Source organism: Trachinotus anak, unplaced genomic scaffold (genome assembly GCF_046630095.1).
Source record: "Trachinotus anak isolate AG129_WGS33_773 ecotype Australia unplaced genomic scaffold, CSIRO_AGI_Tana_v1 ptg000008l, whole genome shotgun sequence".
Classification (NCBI taxonomy): Eukaryota; Metazoa; Chordata; class Actinopteri; order Carangiformes; family Carangidae; genus Trachinotus; species Trachinotus anak.
Window position 1 is genome coordinate 8,460,924 of NW_027273859.1, and position 27,762 is coordinate 8,488,685.

At 41.3% G+C, this 27,762-nt stretch overlaps 1 protein-coding gene across 1 annotated transcript; it reads left to right on the forward strand.

The window, feature by feature from the left end:
* The first annotated feature begins 445 nt into the window (after positions 1-445).
* Positions 446-27,613, forward strand: LOC139623792 (transmembrane protein 132D). Its single transcript, XM_071482337.1, has 9 exons — positions 446-1,193; positions 6,437-7,313; positions 14,568-14,705; positions 19,447-19,639; positions 21,583-21,726; positions 24,548-24,753; positions 25,030-25,294; positions 25,517-25,708; positions 25,789-27,613. Exons 1-9 carry the CDS (start codon positions 998-1,000, stop codon positions 27,094-27,096), a joined length of 3,519 nt encoding a protein of 1,172 aa, XP_071338438.1. The 5' UTR covers positions 446-997; the 3' UTR covers positions 27,097-27,613.
* The last annotated feature ends 149 nt before the right edge of the window (positions 27,614-27,762 follow it).

Here is a 27,762-nt window from a genome sequence, read left to right on the forward strand (position 1 = left end):
GACTAGATTGCAATAGCTTGGTTTTTTTGTGTGCAGACAATCATCCTTAATTTTGGGTGAAGAATAATAAACATACTTTTAGCAAGGCAGAGCTGTAACTGTGCGGCTGTTAAATTCAGGGGAAGCTGAAAATTACTTTTTCCAAATGTTATTGTGATTCAGAGAATTCATTGCAGTAGACAATGGCCTCCATCATAAGATAATCATCAGGTAAAGCAAAAATAAATTAGACTTTCAGAAAAGTTATTACTTTCTTATTTCTTTCTTTCTTTTATTTCTTTCTTTATTTTATTGTACCCCTGAAAAGACTTTATTCGTATGATATTTGCATTTATTTGATTCTATTTTCGATGATCTATCAGACCTGGTGGACAAAGTAACCCTCATTACCGTCATGCTTCCAATTCACCTTGCAGATCGGAACATCCATCCTCCACAATGGATATAGATACTACAGAAAGCTTCATTGTATGTTGATCCAGTGTCAGCACACAATGAAATCCCCCCATTAACAGTTTAAGAGACAAGAAATTAGCAGACACTAAGCAGGACGCGTTTGATCATTTCTTCTGACATTACATTCAAACCAACGCAGGGTTAATCCTACCAGCTGCGTACTGGACGTGACTTCCTGAGCGGATGAACAGTGACAGATGATGAGTTTAGTGCCCTGAGGATCGCGCACAAGACAGTCAGTGATCTCCTAACAGCCGTTTAACACCGCAGACTCCCTACCGCGGCGGCAGACCGGGAGACCGACTCAGCCTGGAGTTGCTGAGATTATTTGCTTAGAAGGGTGATATTGATCAAAGCTGAACATCCTCAGATCAAGACTCCCGCATCTTCTGACCGGACACAAAGTCTCCAGGATCGTTACGCACAACTTTTACGCACAACCCGCGGAACCTGCGGATGATCAGCTCTCGATGCGCGGTGCATGTTACTTTCAACGCGGACTACACTGCGATTTATACTCCCACAGGTGTGATTATGTTAAATGTGCGAACTGCAGAAATGGATGAAACGATCCGCTCCATACTCTGGTGAAACAAGACCAAGCCTCACGGGAACACACTGGGAACTTGCCTGGACACAGCGAGCCACAGCGCCGGGTGCCAAAATGAGCCTTTACTGCCAGAGCTGGAGGATCTTACAGATAGTCTTTGCAACAATTACAACAGTTCTCTCACAAGGTAAGTGACCCGGGAGTAATTGGTTGCGTGTTTTGAGTTTTTTTTTTCAATATATAAAATACCCGCATGGAATGTTAAGTGCAGCATATGTGCAAAGTGCAGTGAATTAACCCGAAGCCTCTTGGGATTGTCACTGTTTAGGCATGCATACTGTGTCTGCATTGTATTTGATGATAACAGCTGAAAACAAATGAGCTATTAAAATGGACTGTCTATCTTTTGCACATGTTGGCGAGGGGAGGTGGGCCTTTTCTTAGCCAGCACTAAAACAGTCTTCTATTTAAGTCTAAATAATATATAAATGTCCTCATTTGTGGCACAAACTTAGATCTGACTCCACAGTGATCCAGTGTTTCAAAGAGGCTGACATGAGCATGTGTGTCTTACTTGCTGCAATGAGGTGTCACAGCAGTGAGTGGGGTATGAAACATTTAGGATGAGATCGGTGAGGAGTGAACGACTTAATGGGTTTATATTACAACTTGAGCTGTGCCTTAATGCCCAGTGCTTTGCCTCTCTCTGGGAATATATTACCTTCCCTTATGGATATCTGCTAGAAAACAAGAAAACCCTATTTTAGCACACAGCAAGGCAAACAAGAAGCACACAATCTAAATTCCCAACTTCAACAGTGGGAAAAAAGAAAAGAAAAAAAAAAAACACATCACAAAGGCATTTACTGTAAAGCCTATAACTGCCTCATAGATGGCTATTTCCAGGGAATGCAAGCAGGCTGATTTATGTGGATAAAAAGATGAGAAAAATGGAGAAATTGTGATAAAACAGATTTTTAAAGCAGCTTTAAGAGTCTCAGCATAGCAATCCCTACCAATCACTGCACAAGCTTAAGCCTCCCTCAATCTCACTCTTTCCCTCTCTCTCCCCTTATCTCGTCCACTCTCTCACTACCCAGCCCCACAGAGCATTACATGCTATATGATCAGTACTACATCATCTCTGTATGTTTGCATAAAACACTTCCTCAAGCATGTGAGATGAGGATCTAAAGCCGTCAAATGTATTTTGACCAGGAGATTTTTACTGACAAGAAGTGATGGGGTTCTAACTTTTATCCAGGAAACAACATGTAGCCCGGCCTGTTTAGCAGCTCTGCACATGACCCCCAGTCATGACTTGTACAACAACAAATCAGCACAGGCGTCTGGATCACAGGGCATAAATACACCACCAGTGAGAAGTTTTGAAAGCTCATTATCTGATCGTTTTTATTTCAATGAAATGTATTGTAAATTTTTGTAACGACCATAAAGTTTCATAGTGTAAGTCCAGAATTGGTTTCAGTGAACTCAGATCTTTGTGACTCATTTAATTGGAACCTCAATACTCCAATTAGGCTCCTGCAGCAGATACTACACCGTTGCACTGTTTACATTTCTAACAAACATGTCGTGCAGACCTTTCTCCCAGTTTCTAGATGCCCTTTGATAATTAACCACAAAGCTGGGAGATGCTTTAACTTAAAAAAAAAATGAACAGCTTTTTTTCCCCTCTGCTGTAAACTGCTGTTTTCCTCCCAAAATGACTGCTAAGTGTCTAAGTGTCCTCCTGATGACATCAATCGCCCTACAAATCTCTGTGTCTAAGGACCTGTTCACTGGCAAGCTGTCAGATCCTAGTCAGAGTCTGTGGTGCTATGTTAAAGGTAGAGGCACGGGAAAGGTCAGCTAGTCAAAAGATAGAAACACACAGCGCTAATGTCTGATTAAGAAAATGTTTGCTGCATGTGCATAATTTGTGTTATTAGCACCTTGCCTTTTGCCAACACTTCCTTATCTGAACGTGATTATTATAAGCGTATTGCTATATATGGGAACAATATTTGATCAAAAACCTTTAAAAGACAACATGAAAGAGAAACTTTTAATCTCCCCATCACTGATTAAAATCCAGACATCCATTGTTGTCGTCTGTGATGCTTTTGGGAGTTGACTCACTTCTGCAAGCTGTTTTGCACATATGGTAAAAGTCATTACTGCACATTAGAATGCACAATGGCTGTTCAAGCTTTGTGCATTTTAATAGAATAATACGAAGATGGATTACAATTGAAGAAATAATGCTGAAAGACAAGCACACTGAAAAGAAGTTTGCTGTCAAGCCAGTGAAAAAAGATTTAATATGGAGCCTTCAGACAAACTGCAGGACAAAGGGTTGCTCATTAGACAGAATGGTGTTTTTATTAAAACTGGTGATGGGGAACATTATTTTGAAATGAATCTGAGAGACCTAAGCCCTAAGTAAATGTTTTAGTTACTTACAAAGAGAAAATCTCTGTACCACACTTTTCCATCATAAATAACATGAATATTTTCCATTTCCATTCTTGTCCATGACAGTAAAAGTTGTACTTGCTTCAACCAAATGGCTAAAAACATAATACAGCTGAAGATGCCCATCTGAAGCCATGCCATGCCATCAGACAGTCAAAAAAAACAAAAAAAACAAAAACAAAAACAAAACAAAAAAAAAAAAAAACAATTCTGAAATCAAATTTGATACAAGGAGCATTTTCAGATGAAAACAGGGGATGAAGAATGATTTGATTAACAACATATGATTTAAAACCTTTTTTCCCCTCCTAGAGAGCACTTAACCCACATACTGTAGAGAGAGAATAAAATGAAGCAACACTACAAGACAGTGAAGATCTGTGATCTCTGATAGGTCTGTGGGAGAGCAGTCCTGGAGAGGTGGCTTTTAACATCTGCACGGCAACACTGATGCTTTCTGACTCAGCCAAGGAGGAGGAGAAGCTCAGGGTCCTCAAAATGAGTGATTTGAGAGGCTGGAACAGCTGGTGCAGCGGATTTTCTCTCATGTTTATCAGTAAAGGACTCTCATCATGATGAGAGCACCAAGTGCAGTTTTGCTTACATTGGCTACTTGTTAAATTATCAAAATATTGGCAAAGGAGATGGATGTCTCTCTTAAAATGCACTGAATCCTAAAGGTGCAGTTCCTGCACCGTATTCACAAATAGTTTGTGTGCTATGTACGCGTCATTTAATTGGCCTCCTTTGGGTTTTGCAAAATGAGGAGCATGTGAAACAACAAGAGGATCGCAGATGACCCATCAAACCCAACTGTAAAGGGATGAGCTTGCATGTGAAGTACTTTGTATCTTCATTGGCGCTGCACTCTCCCTGCAGGAGACAGTGAGCCAGTTTATATTCACTCCAGCCTGAGCTGCTGCCAGCTCCGGTATTAAACAGCACATCTGTCACTGTGGCCCCCGGTATTCTAAGCCAGGACGGCCCCGTCCTCGGCTCCAGTCTCTGCCTCATGCGAACATGACACTCTTGTCTCCTTGTGTGTGCGCGTGTGTTTGGTGCTGTTATATAGGGCTGCTAGGTTGACATGATTGTGACACTTACAGTATAGTCATTGCTGTGTGACCTGTCAGACCTTCATGACAGGCTCTTTGCATGGGTTGAGAAGCAGAAGAGACCATGATAGATAGACCCGTCAAATGCCAGCAGCCATGAGGGACATGACGACTGATTTGACAGAGAAAAGCTTCAAGCTTTCCTCATTGAATAAATAACAACACTATGTGGTACCTTTTGTTATAATTTCACAAATCCACCTTACACAGGTCTATGGATCCAGATATGATCTCTTTTGTTGATTTGGATATACTAGTGGGATGGTGATTTGTTTAGCTCTCAGATGCTACGAAAGCTGTTTTTCACTATGCAGTACCTTGCTTAGTGCAGGTTCATCCATTTTGTTATAATCTCCAGAGTAAACATGAGTGTTTTTGTCCTTAATTCACCAAGTAGGGCAATTAGCCACCAGATAAACTGTGCATACTCAGGTCAGCTGCTATAATCTTCATAATTCTATCAAAATGGATGTTTAATGAGGACACACGATGGCCGGGTGACCTCCGCCTCTACATATTTCCACTGAGGCAAACACTTACCATCAAGCTTTTAAACCAGATCAGGGAATATTTATGTGCTGTTGGTTTGTTTTTACTCACTCATGTAAAAAGGTCATTCAATGCACAGTATTTGAAAGCCAGTAATCCTGGAAAAACATTGCACAAGTGACAAAATGCAACTGATTCATAAATACACTTACTGAATAATACACGTTTTTCCGATGCATATCTGCTTTTTTTAGCTTCATCATTTTTGCTTCACATGATGATGTACTATTTTCTTTTTTTCTTTTTTTTTTCATTGCGGATCTGCTGGGTATTCACAGCCTGGTGACAATCTGAAAAGCCATTTTAAGCCTAGTTTCTGATGGCTGATTTCAAACTTGTGCCAGATGTATCAGATCCCACCTTTCCTGCCCATATAGAAAATGCAGATCATCCAGGAGAGAGGTGAAACTGGGGCAGTGGAGGGGAAACAGGCAATTACAACATGAGAGGCAGTATTTTTTTTTTATTACATTTTGAATCACATACGGTACAGTATTATTTAGGGACCGTAGAAAAATTATCAGAGACTGAGAGAGGGTCAGAAAGTGTGCAAGGTATTGTAATTTTTCTTTTGACTGAAGTCGGGGTTGTCTGATTTTTTGGGGAGAGCATGAGAGGGTCTTTGTGTTCCTTTGCAAATATAGTTGATAAGTAACTAAATAGTTAATTCAAATAGATAAATAGTTAAATCAAAAAGACAGCTTTAACCTGCACAATGTTCATGTAGGTGCATTTTAACATATGCATACAATTAAACGAGGTTTACTACTTTAACACTTTTATATTTTTTGTTCTGGGGAGGGTGTTGGAATTTTTCTTTATGTCAAGAGGAGGGTTCAAAGAAACATCAATAACCCAGAGGATGGTTGCTTTCTCAAACATAAGGGTTTGTCCTGCTCACAACACCACTTTTTGTACCGTGGCTGTGGCTTTGTTACCCTTAACAAAGCCACAGAGCTCAGCTGCTGCTCCATGCAAGCAGAAGCTGCTGCATCAGAAATGAAAACACTCTTAAGCTTCTCTTGTTGTAATTTACATTATGTCACCTATGTGCTCTGTTTCAGGAATTTTAAGGTTAAGCTCAGAGGCCTTTCAGGGAAATACTTTGTTGCCCCCACTCAGTTGATGATTTGGTTGTCGCTGGCATTTGTATTTTAATGTCATATGTAGAGGAAAGCTCACCACCTCATTTCTGTTCAGAATTCTAGTTGCTTAGAAATGTGGTACTATGATATAAATCCTGGGGCTTTTAACAAGTCTAGTGAAATTTTCTATTTTCACCTTACAGATTTGAGCAGTAAGGAGCTGAGCGACAGTAGGAGCCCAGTGTCTTTCCCCATCTTCTTGCCAGTCACCTACGATGTGCGAGATGCTGACTACCTCTTCCTGAAGGAGGCTGGCCAGGACTTTATGAGGAACTCCAGCATGCAGAGTCACACACAGCCCTTTGTTATCTTAAGAGCCACCCGCCGGCCAGCTGTCAACGCCAGCTACGGCACCATGTCCACAGAGCAGCTTGTGCCTCTAGATCTGGTCCAGTCTGTGCAGCTCTTCAATGCGCCGGAGGTCTTCACCTTCAACTGGAAAATCCAGGCCTTTGTGCTGACAACTCGGGTTTTCTCCTCCAAGCCCAAAGTGCGGGTGCTGTTCTATGTTGCAGGGAGGGATTGGGGCAGGGGGGAAGGAGCTGTGGATGAGCTACCATGTGTGACAATGTATGCTTTCTGGCAGACCCAGGAGGTGAGAGCTTCCTGTGCAATGGGAGGCGAGAGGGGAACCTGCATAGCTGAGCTGGTTCCTGCGCCTGGTTGGTTTGCCCCGGGGTCAGAGGGCACCAGCAGGGAGAGGCAGGACCCATCCGCTGGGAACCCTGTGGAGCTGTACTACCAGGCTCAGCCTAAGGCCAATGGGAAGTGTAACTCTGTGGATGGAAGTCGTTGGAGCGGCTCACAGCAGCAGGCTGAGTATGTTCCTGTCACTCCCATGCAGAGGATTGGCAGCGTGCGTCTTCTGCAGGTGCCTAAAGGAATGGCAACACTTTCTCGACTCAAGCTTGGCAATGCCATTGTCATACGGACATCCTCCAAACCGCTGAAGAAGACTGACATTGCCACGTTCTACGTACTCATGGCCAGCTCTGCTCAGCTGACTAACTTCACTCTCAGGTAAGACTGTGTTCTCTGCTGGCTCACAGTTTGCAGCTGTCAGGATGGCTAGATTGTAACGATGCACTGTTGCCATTGCTTCAGCGGGCTCCGTCATTTCAATTAAGTACTTAATTGGTCAATAGAAATTCAATGCGGGGAATTGTTCACTAACAGTATGAGTCCTCATCTCTTATTCTTGCACAAATCCTGTGCCATCAAAAAAATAAGGGAATATTGGAGGAAATGAGATTTAGGATGGATTATAGCATTTCTCTGAAAATATCAGGGAGGTTAACTGTCTTTCTGGGAAATGGGTTAGATTATTTGAGTTAAATCAGAAAAATACATGTTTGAGTGAGCACAGCCTGATGACATTAAGGGCTGTTTCAAGAGCGGTAGTGACATGGATCAAATAAGATCACGTGTAGTTTGTGACTCATTATTGCTCTGCTGTAAAAGGTATGCTCAGGATCTGTTATTACTGCTATTGAATGCATGAAGATCGTGGGGATTACCAGCGTAGCTCAATTCAATTTAAAGCTCTGTTCACATTTTGCAATGCAGAATAGTCCTGTTTGACTGGAGATGAGAGCATTTTTAGTATCATCTTAAAGCAGTAATTATCTCTGGAGTCTCTGTGACACCTTTGGTGATAGAGACTAATTACATACAGATATTTTTAAAGAAATGTCCTTATTTATTGCCCCAGAATTAACGCCTCAACCACCTGTCTTATAATTTTCTGGAGGAAAAGAAAAATACAAATGCACAAAAGAAATACAAACAAGACTTAGTCTGTTCTCATGGTTTTCCCTCAAGATGTTAGTTTTTTATTCCCCTTTTGAAGATGAAGTGATGCAACGTGGGAGACTGACACCTCAAAACTGCACGTGAATTAAATGCCTCCAACTTGCTCTCACTGTTTCATTTATGGTTTTCATGGTCAACCTTTTTGTTATCACCACCCAGACGGAGATCAAAGAGAAGTGCAGCCGTCAGAGCAGACAAGTAAAGATTTGCGCAAACTTGATTAGAGACTGATTTAAAAAAAACAAAAAAAAAAACATTATTATTATTATTATTATTCCAGTCACTATCTGCTTTACTCCAAGCCAGGGAATAATGGACTGTCAGGAGGCTTGAAATGTGTTTTTCTGACAGTTATTTATTTGGCTTGCTTGTAGATCTGGATCATGAGTAAAGCATGTCATGAATCTTTCTTTCACATGTGCTTTGGTTTCACGACACTGAATAAATGATAAGGGTGTTGCTGTTTGCAGTGTTTGTGGGTGATGTCCAGTAAGGTGTCCTGACTTAAGAAAAAAGAGAAGAAAAACAAGATGGTCCTCGAAGGCGGATAATCTTAAAGTGTGTTGGATCCTGAACAATAGTCCCGGGCACTGTGGTACACAATCAATACTTCTTGAAAGATGAATAATTTCTGACTTACTTCCTCCTTGACTTGCTCATACAAGCTTCAGTGGAGGTGAGGAGGTGAGGAGACAGTCATGGATTATTAATTCCTTTTTCACCTGGTCCTGCATTCATTCACTTAGACAGTCACTTACTCAGATCACTTGTGAATGCTGGAATATCTAAGTATTGATTGAGTGGACAGCTGTGCATGGATGCACTTTTCCTCCTTGTCGGGTTTCAGAGTTGTGTCTGAAGCAGTTTGTCAAAATGTCCCTTTAGGTGTTAAGTTCTTCTCTGGTGTTGTAAAGGAAACGAGCAAACACAGAGCTGAAGGTGTTTGATCTGAGAATCGTTAAATTGCATTATAGATCAAAACCTGTGCATTCATGTGTTTTAAAGGGTTAGATCAGGTATTTCAATTAATGTGCTGGTTTCATTTTGGTTCTGTCTCTTGATTTTACCTGAAGCGATGAAGCCAAATAAGACATCCTGATTCCCTGTCTGCATTCTGTCGCTTTTAATCATTGCCGCTTTAATTCATCTACTCAGTCACACATGTTTCTGAAGGAAAATGTGGCAGTAATGTTGCCTCTCTCTCTCTTTTCCTTTCCTCTCTTATCCTCCCAATCTCCCCCTCTTTCCTTTCCTTTCCTTTCCTTTCCTTTCCTTTCCTTTCCTTTCCTTTCCTTTCCTTTCCTTTCCTTTCCTGTCCACACTACTCCTCTCCTCACCGTCAATGTCTCTTGGTTGGAAAATTGGCAATCTTGTTCGGAGGCTTTGTAGTAATTAACGTCAAGCGATTGTGAACCTCTGAAATTCCTTTTTTTTCTTCTGCATCCCATAAACATGACATAATACACTCACCATTCTCTAACTCACATAGTCAGTAACACAGCAGTACCCTCCCTCAGCTTATTAGCACATTAACAAGCCCTGTGCATCCAGTCCTCAACAGCTGTCTGCGTGCTCTATCACTGTCTGAATGTCCCATTACGCTTTGCTTAATGCTCTCTCATCAGCATGATAAACCAGGAGTTGAGGGACATGTAAATTTGAGGTCGATTGAAAAAAAAGACAAGCCACACCTGTCCGTTCCCACAAAATGAAGCTGTCATTCTCAGTGATAGTTTGATTAAGGTCATAGATAGTATTGCATTACTATCATCACTCTACCCACATGAAGGGCAATTAGAGGATTCCTTTCGTGCATATCCAGCACGTATGATCTTACTTTTTTTTTTTCTTTTAACAGCAGTGGAAATTCAACTATGAGGCTCAACAGTTTGTCTTGCTCAGTGAGTTTTATTTAAAAGGCAGCTCTGTGGCGACAAATAAACTTGAGCCTCTGGATCAACAGGACGCCGTGTCAGTGGGCTCTTCAACCAGGGAGCCCAATCATTCATCTGTGTGACTAATAAGACTTTTACATGCATTTTTAGTGCTGTGGTGGCTGCCATTTGGCGAGAGTGTTGCATGAGCGTCTCCCCAACTCCCTGAACTGCTCCATAAGTACGATAAGCACGTTGCTGATGGCGGGCCATCAGACTGGCGAAATGGTGGACATTTGACTGCATAATTAACGACTGCATCTGTTTCCGATTGCACTGGGGTTCACTGGCGGCACTGTGGCCCCTCAGCGCTGAAGTCACAAAGCCAAATATGGGAACACAAATCATAGCAGGGAAGTAAATTACAAACCCCAGGTAGCATCTTGATAGCAGCCTTAGTGATGAAATGCATCTGGGCCATGCTGTCTAGCTCACACAGGATGCAATCTCTCTCATAGGTCTTTGATCAGTCTCAGTCTGCGTTTTATTGTTTTACGTATTCAGGTTTTTGAATTGTCTCATCGTTTTATTTTCCTTTGCTGGCCGTGGCCCTGTGATCTTTCAAAAAGGCTTAAAGAAAACAGCCATCCACAAATAAATAAGGGAAGGATATTGACTGATGAAGGCCAAGAGCTAACATCTGCTTTGAGTGTATTTAACAGTGTGTATCCATTTGTGTGCCCACTTGTCTGTGTGCATTTTTACATGCATGTGTGTGTGAGTGAATGAAGAGTATATAAAGGGTGGAACAATACTGCCACTCATGCCTTGCCTGGTCAGAAGTGAGATGGATGGCAGGTGCAGCACCTGAGAGCTGCTTTTCTCACACACTGTCAGTTCCAGTCTCCATAGCCATCCATCTTCTCTGCCCTGGTGCCTCCCCCTGCCTACCACCTCCTCAGGGCCTGCTAACCAAAGCCATGGACACTAGTTCCTGTTCCCAACCACTCAGAGGAGAAATGCCTTTCCAGTCGCAGGGGATATTTCTATTTTTTTTTTACACAAGGGGGGCTGAGAGAGAGAAAAAAGGGCCCTAGATAAGTCTTCTTGTTATTGTCACTTTTTATTAGTTAAACTCTTCTCCACTCAGCTCAATACACAGAGGTGTTTCATCACAGCAGGGCATGTTATTCAGAAGCCATTACTAGATTAACAGTCTTCCTGGGTTCTCTCTGTAATACAGTGAGCATGCCATTCCGCTTACCTCATTGATTATGCCGGATTATGGTTTTCCCCACTTAAAGCAAACAATCACTCTGCATTTACAATTCTCTACAGTCAGCATCACTGCTGCAATTAAACACAAACAGGAAATATGATGTTGGATGAAGTACTGTAGTTGGTATAGGCAGCACAATAATGAAAAAAAATGGAAGGTTTTCCACATTGCATGTGAACAGTGTTCACATACATACTAACATACTACAAATATCCTTATTGTCTTTCTTTCGAGAGTTTGGTGAGAAGATTGACACCATACTAATTTCTGTATGCTAAGTATTAAGCCACCACAAGCAGGTGGTTAGCCGAGCTTAGCTGGAAACAGGAAGCCTGGCTCTGGCCAAATGTAACAAAATAAACCTATCAAAACCTCTAACGCTCACTGATGAACATTTTATTTCTTTTATTTTTATTTTTTTCTAAATTTGTACAGAACCTGAAGTGTAAAGTCACGCTTGGAGACTTGGACAAATGGAACCTGTAATAAATGTACATTGACTTTCCCTATAGGAAATATATGTACACATGAGGAAAAAACATATGTACATATGTGTAAAAAAGAAATATATGAAACCTATTAGACATAAAAACAATTTTGTATATTGACATATACAGCATATGTAGTCCAATGCATGTATGTTTATGGATATATGCTTATATTAGACAAAGACATATATTACAAACACATATATCCATCCCAAAGCCTGTCAATATATGTTGATATTATATTATATTATATTTAAATATGAAAGATGGACACACAATGTGTAACATATGTAAGCAATATCATTTTTATAGGTATCTTGTTTTGATAAACTTATTTTGTTTTGATAAATGTATATAAATAGTATATATAAGTATATATGAATTAATATTATTATTGTTTACATATGGCCACAAAATGTAATACAAATTCATCATACAGATATTTTACTATGGGTATTTAATGTGTGTTATAAACTTATAGCTTCATATATCCAGAGGATGTATTCATGTGATAGTAATATATCGTCTTATAGGTGACATATATGGCAACATCACTCTTGATATAGGGACATACAGTATATGTCATGTGTTTCATTTCTGCATTAAAAACAGGTCGATTTGGAAAGTGATTGTTGAGGCAGAAATAATTATTATGTGGCACATTACCTCCATTGCATTGCCATCGACAGGGGTAACAGGGTGTAGCTACTTTCCTTCTTGTTCTCACCTCACTTTTCATCCTAATTAGAAAGCTGTGGCCTGTTTACATCAAAAGTGCATGCATTCCTCTTTGCTCATTAATCGCAGACTGTAGTAGTGTGGACGTAGTGTTGGTCTCTCTGTGCTGTTGGCCCTTCTGTCTGCTGGGAACCCTGTGGCTGATAAGACTGGACTGGCTACCACCTACTGTTCCCTTACATCTTTGCACAGTGTACAGTGAAGCTAGTTTCATTTACAATACTAACACAGTGACCAAGCAACACCTACAGCATTTGGCTCCTTTTTCCTGTCTTATTTGATGAGAACGCTGAGAACCAGAGCTGATTTAATAAGTCAAGGTCCAGTGTGGCTCCTGATACACGTCCGCTGCAGCAGCCTTGTGGTAAAACTGGTAGAGAGTGAGAGGTTAGAGGCTTCAACATGACTACCTACCTTATGGTAAATAATATGGCAACTGAAGTGTCCACTGACCCAGTTGTGTGCAGTCATGATCAAAGGTTTTCTTTTTTTTATTTTCAAGGCAGCCACAGCACCAGATGTTTTCACCTCTTAGCCCTCTGCTCCCTGGCTGAACCTGGTTTATCACATAAACCAGCTTCTGTGGTGTGCAGCTGGAATGGTAAGCAGCAGTCTCTCTGGCCACGGTAGCTCAAGACTAAAACCACCATTGAAAAAGACACTGCTCAGTCATCTGTGTTTAATTATGACCTTTAACCTACAAGTTCTTTTGTCTGTTGAACTTTCAGCGGTGTCACAAGATGAGCAAAGTCCATTAATTCTGTGAAACAGACAGTGAAAAAAGATTTCTACCTTCCACTCCTGTGACTAAGGCCCTGGTTTGTGTCAGACCTTGAGGCTTTTACTGCAACAACCTCCATGGCAAGATCTGTGGCCACTTGGGACCCTTTTAGATTATATGTTGGATGTGCAGATGTTGTCACAAACAAGGATTTGCAATGTCCACAAATACCACTAAACCATTAAGCGGTTATTTTCAAATCTTTCAATTAAGAAATACTGCATGTTGGTTGATTGCTTTGTTTCATTGTGCTGAACAGGGAACAGTGTCTTCTCTCCCTTTGCCTGATTTTTTTTAGTCTAAGCCCCAACCCAGAGCAGGAAAAGTGTTCAGATTGCTGTTGCTCCTATTATAGATTACACCTCCTCAGAGACTCATAATGCACTTTGGTTTTATCTCAAAGATTGAGAGATAAAACACACAGCTTTGCATGCAGATGAAAAGCAAAGAAATATACAATAATGAACTATATGAGACAAGATTTCTGAGCTGCCGCTGGGTATTCAGAGAGTCTCATTAGAGCTTTGAGTTTATAAAAGAAGTATTTGACCATATGGATTATGAGTTTTGTTACAGCAGAAGACTGGATTTTTTTTTGGGGGGGGGGTTCTCCATGCGTGCCTCCTGCCTTATTTGATCTCAATTCTTCAAGAATATCTCATTAACATTTGACCTACTGCAAGCTGCTTATGCTGGCAAAGCCCACTGGGAAGGTCTGTATGTTCAGATGCAGATTGCTTACCATTTACAAATTAGATGCCAAGGAAACTAATGATCTATTCCAGTTTAAATAATGAGCATACAATAGGATGAACAGAAAGAACAATTTTTTCTTTGCTTGTTCAAATGCAAAAGGGTTGAGGGTGGTTAGAAAGGCGGAATACGGGTGGTAGTAAATCAATGACTGTTGAAATGTCCACGTATAATTTTCTCCACTTTTTGTTTTTATTTGGTTGATGGCTTGTGTGAGTGTTTTACTTATTTTTATCATCATATGCATCATACATGAGAATCAAATATATAACTTTGTGGAAATTCTATATTTATGGTAATAATCTGAATATATAAAGTTTGTATGAATAAATCAAGTATGTTCTCGGAATCTGGATTTTCTAACAATGCTACAAATTAATATGTCACAAGAAAATTTAAAAAAGCATGAAAAAAATGAAGCTCAGTTTTGCATGATATACTTAAACTTTGGATAAATAATCATTCATTGCCTTAAATTCCACTGGCTGTAAACATGAGAGTTTTTGCATTCACCACAATCTTGACCTTTTCGTTTTTGTCTTTTCACAGAGCGACAGTTAAAAAGGGTGTGACCTTTCGAACAGCGACACCCAGTAACTCTCTTCTATGGGACATCACTCTGGATATGGGTGCAGATGGAGCCATCGCTGTTATTTGTCAGAGGAAGGCTCCCATACCTGGAAAAAGGCAAGCGTAACTAATATGTGTTCTACCTTTGTGTGTCTATTTTCTTTTTGCTGAGAAATTGATCACATCTTTATACATTTAAATTGCCGTTGTTTGAATGGACAAATAACACGGCAAGGGTCTGAAGGGAGTTTTTCACCTGCTGTTGTTTTGCAGTGTCTCTAGCTGTTAAAAAAGCAACTATTGTAATGTAGCTGACGTCCTGCAGAGCATGTCAATATCTGTCTCTGCACCTGTGGAGTAAAAGACAAGCATCTGCACTTTGCAAGTCTAACAACAGCTTACTGCAGAAGCATACTGTGCTGTGTCCTGGGAGGACATGTCTTAGACTCTCCGGGCACAGGTTGGCTGCAGGTGCTCCTGTAAATCTGCCCCTTGTGACAGCTATTGCTCTTTTCCCCTTTAATGGCCAGTTCTCCTCTCTGCTTTAATCATTCCTAAGCATTTACCAGTTAATAGCTACAGGCCAGTGAGGTAGCAAAACTTTAGTAAGCCATGTTCAAACAACACTTAGACTATTTACAAAACATCTGCAGGTATGACCATTCAAACTCAGATCTTTGGGCTTATAAGAAGTACTTAACTTGCACCATAAACTAATTAAACAGGGCTCCACCCTTTCCTCGACGGGCAGCTAATCTCAGACGTCCTTTCAGGTTCGGCAGAGCAGTATTTCACTGAACTGAGATCATTTAGTTCATTTAACAGTTAGGTCATATAAGCTTGGCCCATACTTCCTCATATTAAAGGATACTTTAAAAAAGTGCATTGGCAAAACAGGGTAAAAAGTTTATGACTTATGTCCTTTCAATCCTTCTCTGTCTTGCATGATTGCTTCTTACCTTACTGCCACAATAGTAGGCTTAAGTTAGACCTCTGTTTGAGTTTGGTTGTATTAGCCTACACTGGCTGTAACACTCTTATGGCTAACTGAAAAATGTAATAGAGGCAAAACAAGAGCCTAATTCACAGCTATGTGTCAGTGTGAGGCAGTGGTTTCAGCTAAATGCTAAAGCTAGCAAGACAACATGCACAACGTGACAATGGTAACATGCGGATGTTTAGCAGGTATAACATTTACCATGTTGACCCTTTTAGTTTTGCTTGTTAGCAAGCTAATGATGGATGGTCAACGGTCTTACATAATAAGAATAATGCACCAGTTTTTCTGAGTGTGGTGGAAACAGTATGCTAACATTTGCTAATGAACACTAACACAAGGTCAAATATTTGGTTAGAAACAAAAGTGTCCGGCTAATTGGCTATCTGTTGTTACAATTCACAGTGAAGGAGATATGAATGTACCGAATTTCATGGCAATCCATCCAATAGCTGTGGAGACATTTTACCATTCAACCACAAATGCCAATAAATGGCACTAAAAGATCACCAAAGTCCCATGACACCATAGGTCATATTTCATTTTTGACTTATGTTTTGGACTGACAGACGGACAATGCCACAGTGCTAGCATAGCTAACAACTTGATGCTGGATGGGCTACAGTAATTGGTATACCCAAAACAGCTTCATCAAAACATCTGGAATGCAACATCAGCAGAATACATTCATGTTGTTAATATGCACTTGATTTTGATTTTTTTTTTTTTGCCATTTAAGCTTCACAGTCCACAGTCCACAGTCTCAAAAACTGATCCACTGAGGTTTAAGTCAAAGAGTAAGATTAATTCTGCCCCTAGAGCAGCTCCAAGAAATGCTTGTAAAACTAAAGCTCTAATCTGTGTGTGAATGGTTAGCATAGCTGGAGCAGAGCAAGTGTCTGCAGCCAACTTTCCCAGGATGAAAAAAAACTAATAAAAGTAGAAAAAGAATAACATTTGCTGGACTTTGCTTTAATACAATATGTACTCACTTCAGTACAGGGATACATTTAAACTTCCTGAAGCTGAATGTAGGTTTGTCTAACACAGGCTCGAGAGGTCACACAACAATAGACACAGCTCTCTTAACTGGAGACAGAACACTGACCTTATCTGTGCTCGTCATTATTGGGTTGACCTCATTATGTTGTTTTCCCCATTTGCTGTGGATTATGGCATTGTTTATCACAACTTCTTTATGGGTTAACACATTTTTCCTCTCAGTCATTTTGACTAATCCGCTCTGAAATGTCATGAAACTAATAGAACCCCTGCAGAGAGCATCTACTGTCACACCACTGTGAGGATTTCTCTGACTTTTTGTCTTCCTGGCTTTAGTGAACACTAAAAGTATTTGCTGTATCTGTACTTTTTTGTATCCTCTGTTGCAGTGGCTTGGTTTGGATCTTAAGATTAAAGAACTGTTACCCACGGTCACACTGCCAGCTGTAAACAAGCTGTTGAAGCATCACTCCCCTGAACGCTTCACCAGATTGACCAAGGGCGTAAATAGCATGGCAGCATCCCCTATCTTATGGATATCTGTGCTAATGCATACTTAAGGGGGATATAGGCAGCTTATGTGAGTGGAGCATATCTTGTTTTGGTACTTGAACAGAATGCCGTTATTATCTTTTAATCTCAGGTCTCTGAGCAATATGCTAAGATTATTCAATTACACCAAATCTCTGTCTTGCTTTTAATAAGGGCAGATATGAGAGGGGGATATATAGAAGGACTTTTGTATGCTTTGTTGTTGCGTTTGGAATTTAATGGAGGATTAACAAAATATGATTTGCAATTTCTTCAGTTGTTGCTTTAATGCACAAAGGCGGCTGCTGTGCAGCCTTTTAGAGGTCATTTTCATGCAATAAACAGGACTTACAGTGTGTCTGCACAGCTCTGACACAGATATTTATAACACGTACACAGAGATGCAGAGGGTCTGATAATGTCCATGTGGGTATGTGGATGTTTACTGTATTTTTGTCCAATATATCTTTTCTATAGTTCAATGCAGTGCCAAGAAATAAAACCAAGGATACTAACTTGGGCCATTGCAGAAAATTGAATCCATGACTAGGACACTCTGTTCTAGCTGGCATCACTGAGAGGCCATTATAAGTTACAAAGGCTTATACTTTTTTGTGCATGCAGGATGCTGCTGTCCTCAGCCCGCCTTTTATTCTGGTTACACCTAACAGTACCAGCATCTCCAGCAGACGGCCAACACAGAGAAATTCAGCTCTGTTCTTTTCTAGGTTGGTGAAAATGCCTTGAGATGCAAAGCCCTCTACAAAATAACAAAAAAATGGGGATTGGGTCTTGTCACAACCACTGGGATCACTTGCCTCTCCTAAAAACTTCTACATTGGCTACCAGAGGGGTCGGATTCATAACACTGAACTATGAATTTTGAGCTGGATATCTAAAGAAATCCAGTCTCAGCCTTTATCAGGTTACTTCCCATTTTCCATTCAGCAGCCCCAACATTTTCCTAAATATGAACTAACTTCAGAATAATGACTGAATCCACATGTAAGGGATGTGTGGTCTACTGGTCATGTGGCCTATATATTATATACTGACTTTTCATCTTACAGTAATTGAAGTCTTATTGATGTAATCTGTGCTGTCAATATGTCACAGCACCAGTGTCACCACAACATATTTCTATACATCCAGTCAGTGGTTCTGCATGGCACACGAAACTTGAGACAATGAGGATTAATAAACATCAGCTCTGGTCATGGAGGGTGATAATGTCTCCATTCAGTCATCTCTTGTTTCCCATTTAATTAAATACATTTGTGTATTTTCAGTCAGCGATAGATTTTGTGTGCAGCAAAGACATGATGAGCCCAAACTATAGTACTCAGGTTTCCATGCTAGTGGCGTGGCTCCATGAATGTCGACTGATGGGTGCACCACTTTTGTCCAGACTGAAATATCTCTGTTGGATGGATTGTTCTAAAATATGACACACACACACATTCATGCACCGCCCTAGGATGAATTATAAACACTTGATAATCCTCTGGCTTTTTATCTAGTGCCATCATTGGGTCAAAATTTCAGTTTGTCACAGACCTTAGTTTATGTTCAAGTTGCCTGCGTCCAGAACTAATGACATTCCCCTCAGCCTCGGCTGTACATGTGTTTTATGCTCATTAGCAAACGTTCATACATATGCAAACACATAATATGAACACCATGGTAAACATTAGACTTGTAAAGCATATCATGGCATGTTAGCATACTGATGTCAGTATTTAGCTCAAAGCCTCACTACGCCAGTGTACAGCTGCAAAGAGCTGCTAGCATAGCTGGAGAGTCTTAGTCTTATTGTATTTATGAAATGATATGTCTGATATCCTCATGTAAAGTGCATCTTTCTTTGAAAAGAAACAACAACAACAAACTCCATGGACATTGTTGGGTGTGTACTGACAGCACTGAGCCACAGACTGAAGATAAAATCACTGCATCTCCATTCTGACATAATTATCTCTACAGGAACTTAATGTTAGGGAAGAGAAATTGCAACTCCAGTGGTGAAGTAATCATATTAAGTATCAATGGCTGTGATGGAAAGATTTTGTGTTGCTGCTGCTAATGCACAAAGCAAAGTTGGTGAAAGACTTAGACAAATACTGCTTGCACCAAATGACAGATAAGTAACATTAATTTCTCTATCCATCTTGTCTTTTTGTTTCGCTTTATCTTTATTTTTACACATAATTTGTTCTAATGGAATTATGGGAAGGCACTGTGTATATATATATATATATATATATATATATATATATATATATATATCTCCATCTGTGTAACTAACCCAGCTCTTTGTGTCCCACCCAGGCTTGAAAGCAGTCTGCTGGAAGTGCTTCAGATGGATTTTGAGGTTGAGGAGCTGAGCAGTCCTCTGGATAGTCAGGTGATCATATGGAAGCTGGAGCTGCCGTCCGCATCCAAAAACGTAGCCAAGACTGAAGGAGCCATGAGGATCTATACCACTCAGAGAGACTTTGTTGGCTTGGCTCCTCTTGTGATGGTGAGTTAGCTGACAGCTTCCATGTCACACCTAATCATTATTAAAACCAGCATTGATGTTACTGACAGCAGCGTTTCGAATAATGCTGACACGTGGAGTGCATCTTTTGAGCGTTGGTGCATGAAAATATCATAAAATGCACTTTGCTGTGATCCATTCCTGTCTGGTTTGCATACACAGAAGGCGGGATATGCTTTGGCTTGTTTAGTAGATGGCTTCTATTTTGAGCAGATTGTGACCTTGTGTTGTTGACTGTCAGCGAGCTGATGTCTCTCTTCTGTGTTGTTCTGTTCTGTTCTGGCGTGCAATATGTGGTCATCCTCTCCTCCTAACAGCTGCTTCATGTGTTTCTATTTTGGTGGCGCGGGCCTCTTTATCATGCTACCTCTATAATTAATCAGTGATATAATCGCCACCACTAAATATGGAACATTACACAAGAGTTTACACCTCTTTGAATTACAATGATTTGTCTGTTACCTGGGTCAATGACTTGTTAGTACACCATTGTTGGTGGGAATGACACATGACAATGACAACCTGTCTCATAATACACTCAGACTACTTTTTTTGCATTTCCTAGCATTAGCTCAACCACACATTATTGGTGAAATATGTATTTAATTACAAGTTAAGAATTACTGTTCTTCATGTTATATTTTCTGGCAGTAGGTTACTCACACTCACACGGTTCTATCTGCTGCATTTCCATCATAATGGTGTGGGAGTGCTTGAAGTTATGAGGATATGCTACAGTATCCTGATTTGTGAATTTGACATGGTTCATCTCTCTTGTGGATTACAAGCTGACCTCAGGCTGAGGGCCAAACATGAGGAGATTTGATGGCTGGCTCGAGAGGACATTAGCGCTGACTGATCACTCTTACCCTTGCTTCATGAACTCCTGCAAGGGCTGCTGCTCAATACTTCTACATAATGGTGAAAGCCTCACTGACACAACCTTCAGATCAGTGTTTTTTAACTATATTGTAATGACAGCTGAAAAAAAAGAAAAAAGATGTTCACTTATTTCAGCTTCATTTAAACCAGTTTTACAGTCGAGGGACACATATCCATCTGCTTCATTTTCATACTCAGAGTGCCCAAGTGTCTCTTTAAATTTGATTTAACTGATCATTCGCAGAACTTGACCGAGCTGCGCTCCACTGCTCACACACTCATCGACACATACATACACACACGGTATTCAATTATTTCAACTTCATTTAAAGCAGTGTGTATTTACAGCAGAGGACACATATCCATCTGCTTCATTTACATGCTGTGATTATCCATGCATGCCTACAAATTGTGCACACAGACACACACACACACACACACAGACACACAAACACATAATGAGACAGAGATACCTGGTCCGTGGTAAATGGATTGCGTTTATGTGTCTGTTCAAATATATAAGTTGCCTCTCACTCACTCATTCACATAAATACTCACACACTGACGGAGGCCAAGTAATCGACTCACTGTCTGTCCTACCTGTTTCACCTGCCACAGCTGCCCTATTTATTAACACACTGAGCATTAAGTAACAGGCTGTACTGTGTATGTGTGGAGATTTAACTTAATCCATATGCATGTCTCTAGTTATTTGGCCATGTTTGAACTGATATGACATCCCTCTGAGGGACATGCCTGTGCAGATCAGTCCCTTCCATGTGGTGACCCGGTCATCACCCAGGCTTAACCCTGCTCCTCCCGCCAGCGTACGCCCTCTGGGAAGCAGGATTGCTGAGTCACTGAATCACACTTCATCACTCCTGTCTCTCCTACCCTCCTCCTCTACTCGCACCCCTTGTTACTCCCACACCGGAAGCTTTTAGCTGTCCAGAAGTTCCACCACATAATATGTAAAATTAAATATTGTTGAAAGAGCTTTGTTATTCTTATGTTACGCCTGTGTCTGACCTCCCTCTCCGCAGGACACAGAGATCCTGAACACAGCCATGCTGACTGGAAAGAAGGTGGTGATGCCTCTGAGGATAGTAGCTGTGGAGGAAGATGGAGTAGTCACTGATGTATCTGACTACACGGACTGTAGCTCCACTGATGAAGATGTTCTCAAGGTAGGATGTTCTCCTCCTCCACCTTATATACTTCCTCACAATGTACAGTCAACAAAATCTGAGCCTTTATTTTGAGTGTTTTTAGTTTTACACATTGCAGACGGTGTTGTTTTTAATTAGAAATGGCTTCATAGGTGTATTTCATAAAAAGCACAATGACAATGTGACAATGACAAGAAGTGAAATTGCTCTGAGAATTTTTCTTCACCTTTTTATTCAACTTTAAATCACTTCCCCTGCACTAGTATTGTGTTAAAAAAAAAACATTCAATCACCACTGCTAAATGAGAACACAAATGGGTTGATCAGCAATAATGGAGTGGATGTTAAAAAAAAACTGCTCCTCAGGGGCAAGGTGGGTCTCATGTGTGATGATTAGGACAGAGGCGTACAAATAAGTTGTACCAAAGTCACCTCTGCTCCCTGTCTCTTTTCCACACAGTAAAACAAACTATTAGTTGGGCTCTGACAACATCGCCCATCAATCTCCTAGACAATGAACAGCCACTGTGCTTAATCGCTCACCACAAATGGCCTCACAGTCTGCCACTGTGCTCCCATCCTGTGACTTGCCCCTTTTATCCTGCGAACCTGAGCACGGCTGACTGCCAAAAGCCGGCTTTGTTTACTGATGAAATTGAAAGTCAGGCCCCTGGCCCCTAAGGTCAGAGGCTGTGAATGTATTTACTCAAGGGTAAAGTGGGATTGTAAACAAAGAATAAAGACATGCAGTGGAGTCCAGCCCTCTAATATGTTTCTTGCTGGTAAAATATGTCCCAAAGCAGGTTTAGCAAACAACAGATGTTCTGGCTAATAAATGTATTATTTTGTTCAGTATTTTGTTCATTTTGTGTTGCTCCCTGAGGGGATCCAGAGGACAGTACATACAGTAAGTGCAGATGTATTAAGTGCAGATGGGTGTCAGTTATAAGAAAAGCAGGATTACGTGCGGATGTCAAGAGGACTAAATCATTCTTTTCAACGCTGTAATATAGCTGTCTTTGCTGTTGTTCTAAGCTTACTGTATCTCTCAGTGTATTTGCTGACCAGATAGCAGCTTCAGTCACACATATTCCCTTTAATCTTCTTAGTCTAACAGCTTGACTTAGATATCTTTTCTCCTCTGGTGTGCCTGAAGAGTATCAAATCTGCTAGTGATAGATGGGGAAGGATTTATCCAGAATGAACAGCTCATGTGACAAAACAAAAGCAAAACAAAGTCTAATCTGCTGTGATGGAAAGTTGGTTTTTTTTTCACATGAATGACACAGAGACTTAAAAAGGCACTCTCTTTGTCAGCTCAGGATTGAAGGATTGACACGTGAACATTTTGAGGCATACCAATTTGACTGTTACACTGCCTGAACTCAGTGTAACACTTGAACTTAATTACTCCTTTGCAATATATACATTAATTCTGCACACTCATTAAAACTTATTTAACTTGTTTATTTGCACAGTGAAACCACAGCCACAGCTGTGTCAGTGAAGCACGCATTTCAGCATCTTTTTATTTATTTATTTATTTATTTTTATCTCTGCCTGTCTTTAATACTGTACCCAGTGATGAAAGTCAAATCCTATTTTAAATAAATATCTTTTTTTGACACCAAAAACACTGAGGGATATTCTTGGCTGCAGAATGAGATTGTGACTAGGATGAGTGGGTGGATGGCACATTAAAAATGGCATTCCCTTTCAACTGATGCTTCACAATGTTATTTGAACATGGCTCATGTTAAGTTCAGCGGAGCTCTTGGAAGATGCTTCTCTAAAAAAGAAGAGATAGATCATGGATGACTGGTTGACTGCCTCCATACTTAATTAAAATATGAGAACTCCAGACGACTTCACTGGAACTAAATCAGCCCTTCTCTGTCTTTTGTTTCATGCTTGCATTACAAATTTTCCATAACAACAACTGTTCCAAGGGCTTCAGTGCCACATATTGTAAATCTGTTTGCATATAAATCCAGTTTCGGATTATTCACAGAGAAGAGAGGTCAGGGCGGCTCAGTTAGCAGCAAGGATGACACATAGACACGGCTTAAGCTCTGGTCATGGGTGCAGGATGACTGATGCTCAGATGTAATGATGACACAAGACCCTCTCAAAAATAGCATGTCCCTGGAACAGCACATCCAACTGCTGGATTCACACAAATGAGAGAGGGGTGTCTATTTGCTATTTGTATTCCTCCTAAGGCTATCTGTCAAAGTCACCATTTTTTTTCTCCACTCCCCTGTGCACTTCCACAGGCTGGTGACTGAATTTCAATGCTGTCTTAATTATCCAATTTGTTTGAAGCAGTGGCTGTTGAGAGGACCCATGGAAACCTCCTGGCTCGTGTCTCTAAATGTCCATGAGATCTTTCAGCAGTCACCCAAACTTGCCAAGGTCACCTTTGAAATTACGGCGTAATGAATGCACTTGGCTGGGAAGGACTGATGTTCAGCGCTGCACCACATGATATTTTGATTAACATAAAATTGCAATGCTGCCTCTTCCTAAAGCTTCGCACCGGTGATCATCTCCGTAGTTTATTACAGCCAGCTGACATTACTATGGTAACACATGCAGTGCAAAACTGCTGCAAAGCCATTTGTTGTTGTAGCAATGGCCTATTTGTTAAAATAGTGACTTTTATGAGAATATCTGATTCTTCTTTGTCATCAGTTAGATGACTATCATCTCTGTCATTGACAACAATCTCATCCTGAGTTTGATATAGATTGTTTACACAAGCGCACTTACACAAACTTTCATATCAGGGAAATTAAAATGATAAGATATTCATGGTCCTTTATCTCTTCCCACCCAGGTGTCAGACAGGTGCGACTATGTTTTTGTGAATGGCAAAGAGACAAAGGGAAAAGTGAAGATGATGGTGAACTTCACCTATAGCTACCTGAGTGCTCAGCTGGAATTGAACGTGTGGATGCCCCAACTCCCCCTCCTGATTGAGGTGTCAGACACAGAGCTGAGCCAGATCAAAAGCTGGAGGGTACCCATACTAACCTCAAAAAGGTGGGACACACAAACAAATAAACAAACGATTTGTCCAACATAAAATCTTTCCTTGTTTGGTTTCTAGATGTGATTCCTAGAAGCATATTTCATCCCATACAAATCATATCTCTCCTAAGGTTTAGGGTTTTGAGTCCATTACATAATGTACTGTAATATCTCAATGTGATCCAATCAAGCAAAGAGACAGGATTGAGTGATTGGAGTATAACAGGTCAAAGCATTTGCCGTGTGACAGGTGTGATCTGCACGTGTGTTTCTGTGCTCATGTCTCAGACCTGGCTGGAACAGTGAAGAAGATGACAGGAAGGGGAAGGGCTGCATGCTGCAGTTTCAGCATGCCCTGGTGCGGGTGTTAACTCACTTCGTGGCAGAGCAGACGGACCCTCGGGATCCTAAGGCCTTTTTCCTGGGCTCTGACTGGCAGGTGGATGTCACAAGACTTGTTCGATACTTCATGAAAGTGGAGGACCCTCGAGTCGCAAGGCTGCAGGCAGGAAGAGTGCTGTCCGGGCGGGACCTTGGGACCACCACCATTCAGGTGATTAACTTTGAAGCGCGTGACTAATGTCATAACAAGAAGCAGCTTGTCAGACCCTGGATTGGATGGGGAAGCTTCCTTTTTGAGTAGACAAAAGTCGGCTATAGGTTTTACAAGTACAGAAGTTTTACTTTGAACGTGATGAAATGAACTGGTCCTGATGAAGAGATTACTAATTACTTACCTAATTACTTTATTGTATCTGATACTGTTCTGTCACAGGTGTTTTCTCCACTCTCTGATGCAATCTTGGCTAAGACAACTATCAAAGTTGTGGATGACAAAGTGACCATCACAGAGTTGGGTGTCCAGCTGGTTGCAGGCCTCTCCATGACTTTACAGCTCAGTCCAGGGAGCAACAGGGCCATCTTGGCTACCACAACGACACAAGAGGTTCTACAGAACCCCAGACAGGTAATAGTCTTCATAGATTTCCATTTCTCAGAGATAAATTTAAGCATACTTACAATTTCCGGTGTTTTCTGCTCTTGCAGGAAGCTTTGGTCAGTGCCTGGGTGCAGTTCAGTGATGGCAGCCAAACACCCCTTGATATTTATGATCCTGCTTACTACAGAGTGACGGTGACATCTCTAGATCAGGGGGTGGTGTCAGTGCAGGGCACACCTCCGGTTGTGGTGGCAGAGGGAGAGGGCGAGGGAGTTCTGGTCAAAGTCGAGATGTCTATCTGTGAGGCCTGCCAGAAGTCCAAACGCAAAAGCACTGTAGCTGTAGGCAACGGCAGCCTCAAGATCAAGTTTCAGGTGAACAGCCGACGACCAGACGGCCTCAACAGTAGCACTGTTAGCAGCAAGGACAGTGGCAGTGACTATGGGAATGATGGGGAAGAGGTGGACAGTGAGAGGAAGCAGAGGAAGCCATCTCCACCACGCAGCTCAACCTCAGAAAGAGAGGAGAGCGCCATGCAGAAGATCACAACCACCATCAAATCAACCGAACGAACCTTCATAACCAGCGGCAGCCTTGGAGGAGTGGGCAAGACCAGCAATTCAGGAAACCCCAGCAGTCCTACCACTGTGGTTAACGTCAGCATGATGAGCAGCCCCAGTGGCAACAGCAAAGGATATGGCTCAGACAACATGATAGTGGAGGATATGAGCAGTGTCAGCCTTACTAGCACTGTGAAAGCCCCTGGGAACCTGGTAAACTACAACAACTTCCCCACCAAGGTGGAGGAACCTGGGCAGGAGACGGCAGAGATAGAAATTGGTGGTGAAGAAATGTTAGCTAACAGGCCTCTCACAGACTTGGAGATCGGCATGTACGCTCTCTTGGGTGTCTTTTGCCTGGCCATCCTGGTGTTTCTTGTGAACTGTATCTCCTATGTTGTTAAGTTCAGGCACAAGAAGCCTCCCTCTCATGGGCAGGAGCCCACAGGGCACAGGCATGACTGGGTATGGCTTGGCACAGACGCTGAGCTGGTGATGAGCGTACCAGGCAGCCCTGTCCAGCAAGACTCCCAGACTACAACCACTGTGATAGACATTGGGCCTGATAAGAGCGCCTCTCTGTCCAGGAGGCCCAGTTGCTTGGCGTCTGTTACAGACTCTCCCCTCAGTTGCGTAGGCTCCCTCAGGAGCAAACCTATGCACACCGAGTCCCTCCACTCGCCCACCAGCAAGAGAAAGAGAGTCCACTTCACCACCTTCTCCACTCTGGAGCGCCAGCATTCACCACATCTCCCACCCAGGGAGAATGGCCATGGCATCCACTGGGTTGGGAAGGAGGACAGTTGTGAGGAGGAACCCCAAGTGCCCATCACAGAACCTGGGGACCATTTATAATACAGAACCCGATCAGACCTCACATGTACAGTAGATGTGGCTTTGCTCACCTCAATGCCTTTGTTAACTCCAACAACTGTCAAGAACATGTGATTTTGGAATTGCCCTCCTCTACATTTCATTACCTATCAAGGCCTTTTACATGTACATGTACTGTATATTATTGTTAATATTGGAGAGTGGACGCGTGTGGTAATATTTCAGATGGCTGATCAGATGGACTCTTATTTACACAATGTTTAAAGCCACCAAATGTTAATGCTGCATGTGGATATCTACTCTAAATTTTTGCACTCACATATACAGTACAGACACAGAAATAGTTCCCCAAATGACAGATACAATATATCGATTATCAGCTATAAGATAGAACTGACAGATATGGATTTTTTGATTAAACATAATATTAGCTGAAATTGGTGTTTTCTATTATGGGATATCAAAGACATTTTTCTTTGTAAATTTAAGTTGATCTAATTTTCATTTGTTTGTTTTTTTCATTAAAAAACTATGACCTTGAATGTTGCCTTTTACTTGATTTTTTTTTTTTTAGGTTGGGCACCTACCAGTTTTTTTAACAGGCATATGACCTCTGGTACCAGTCAGCTACTGATGTTCGTCCATATTTTGTGTATTGTTTAATTTTACAGATGTGTGGTATAGTTG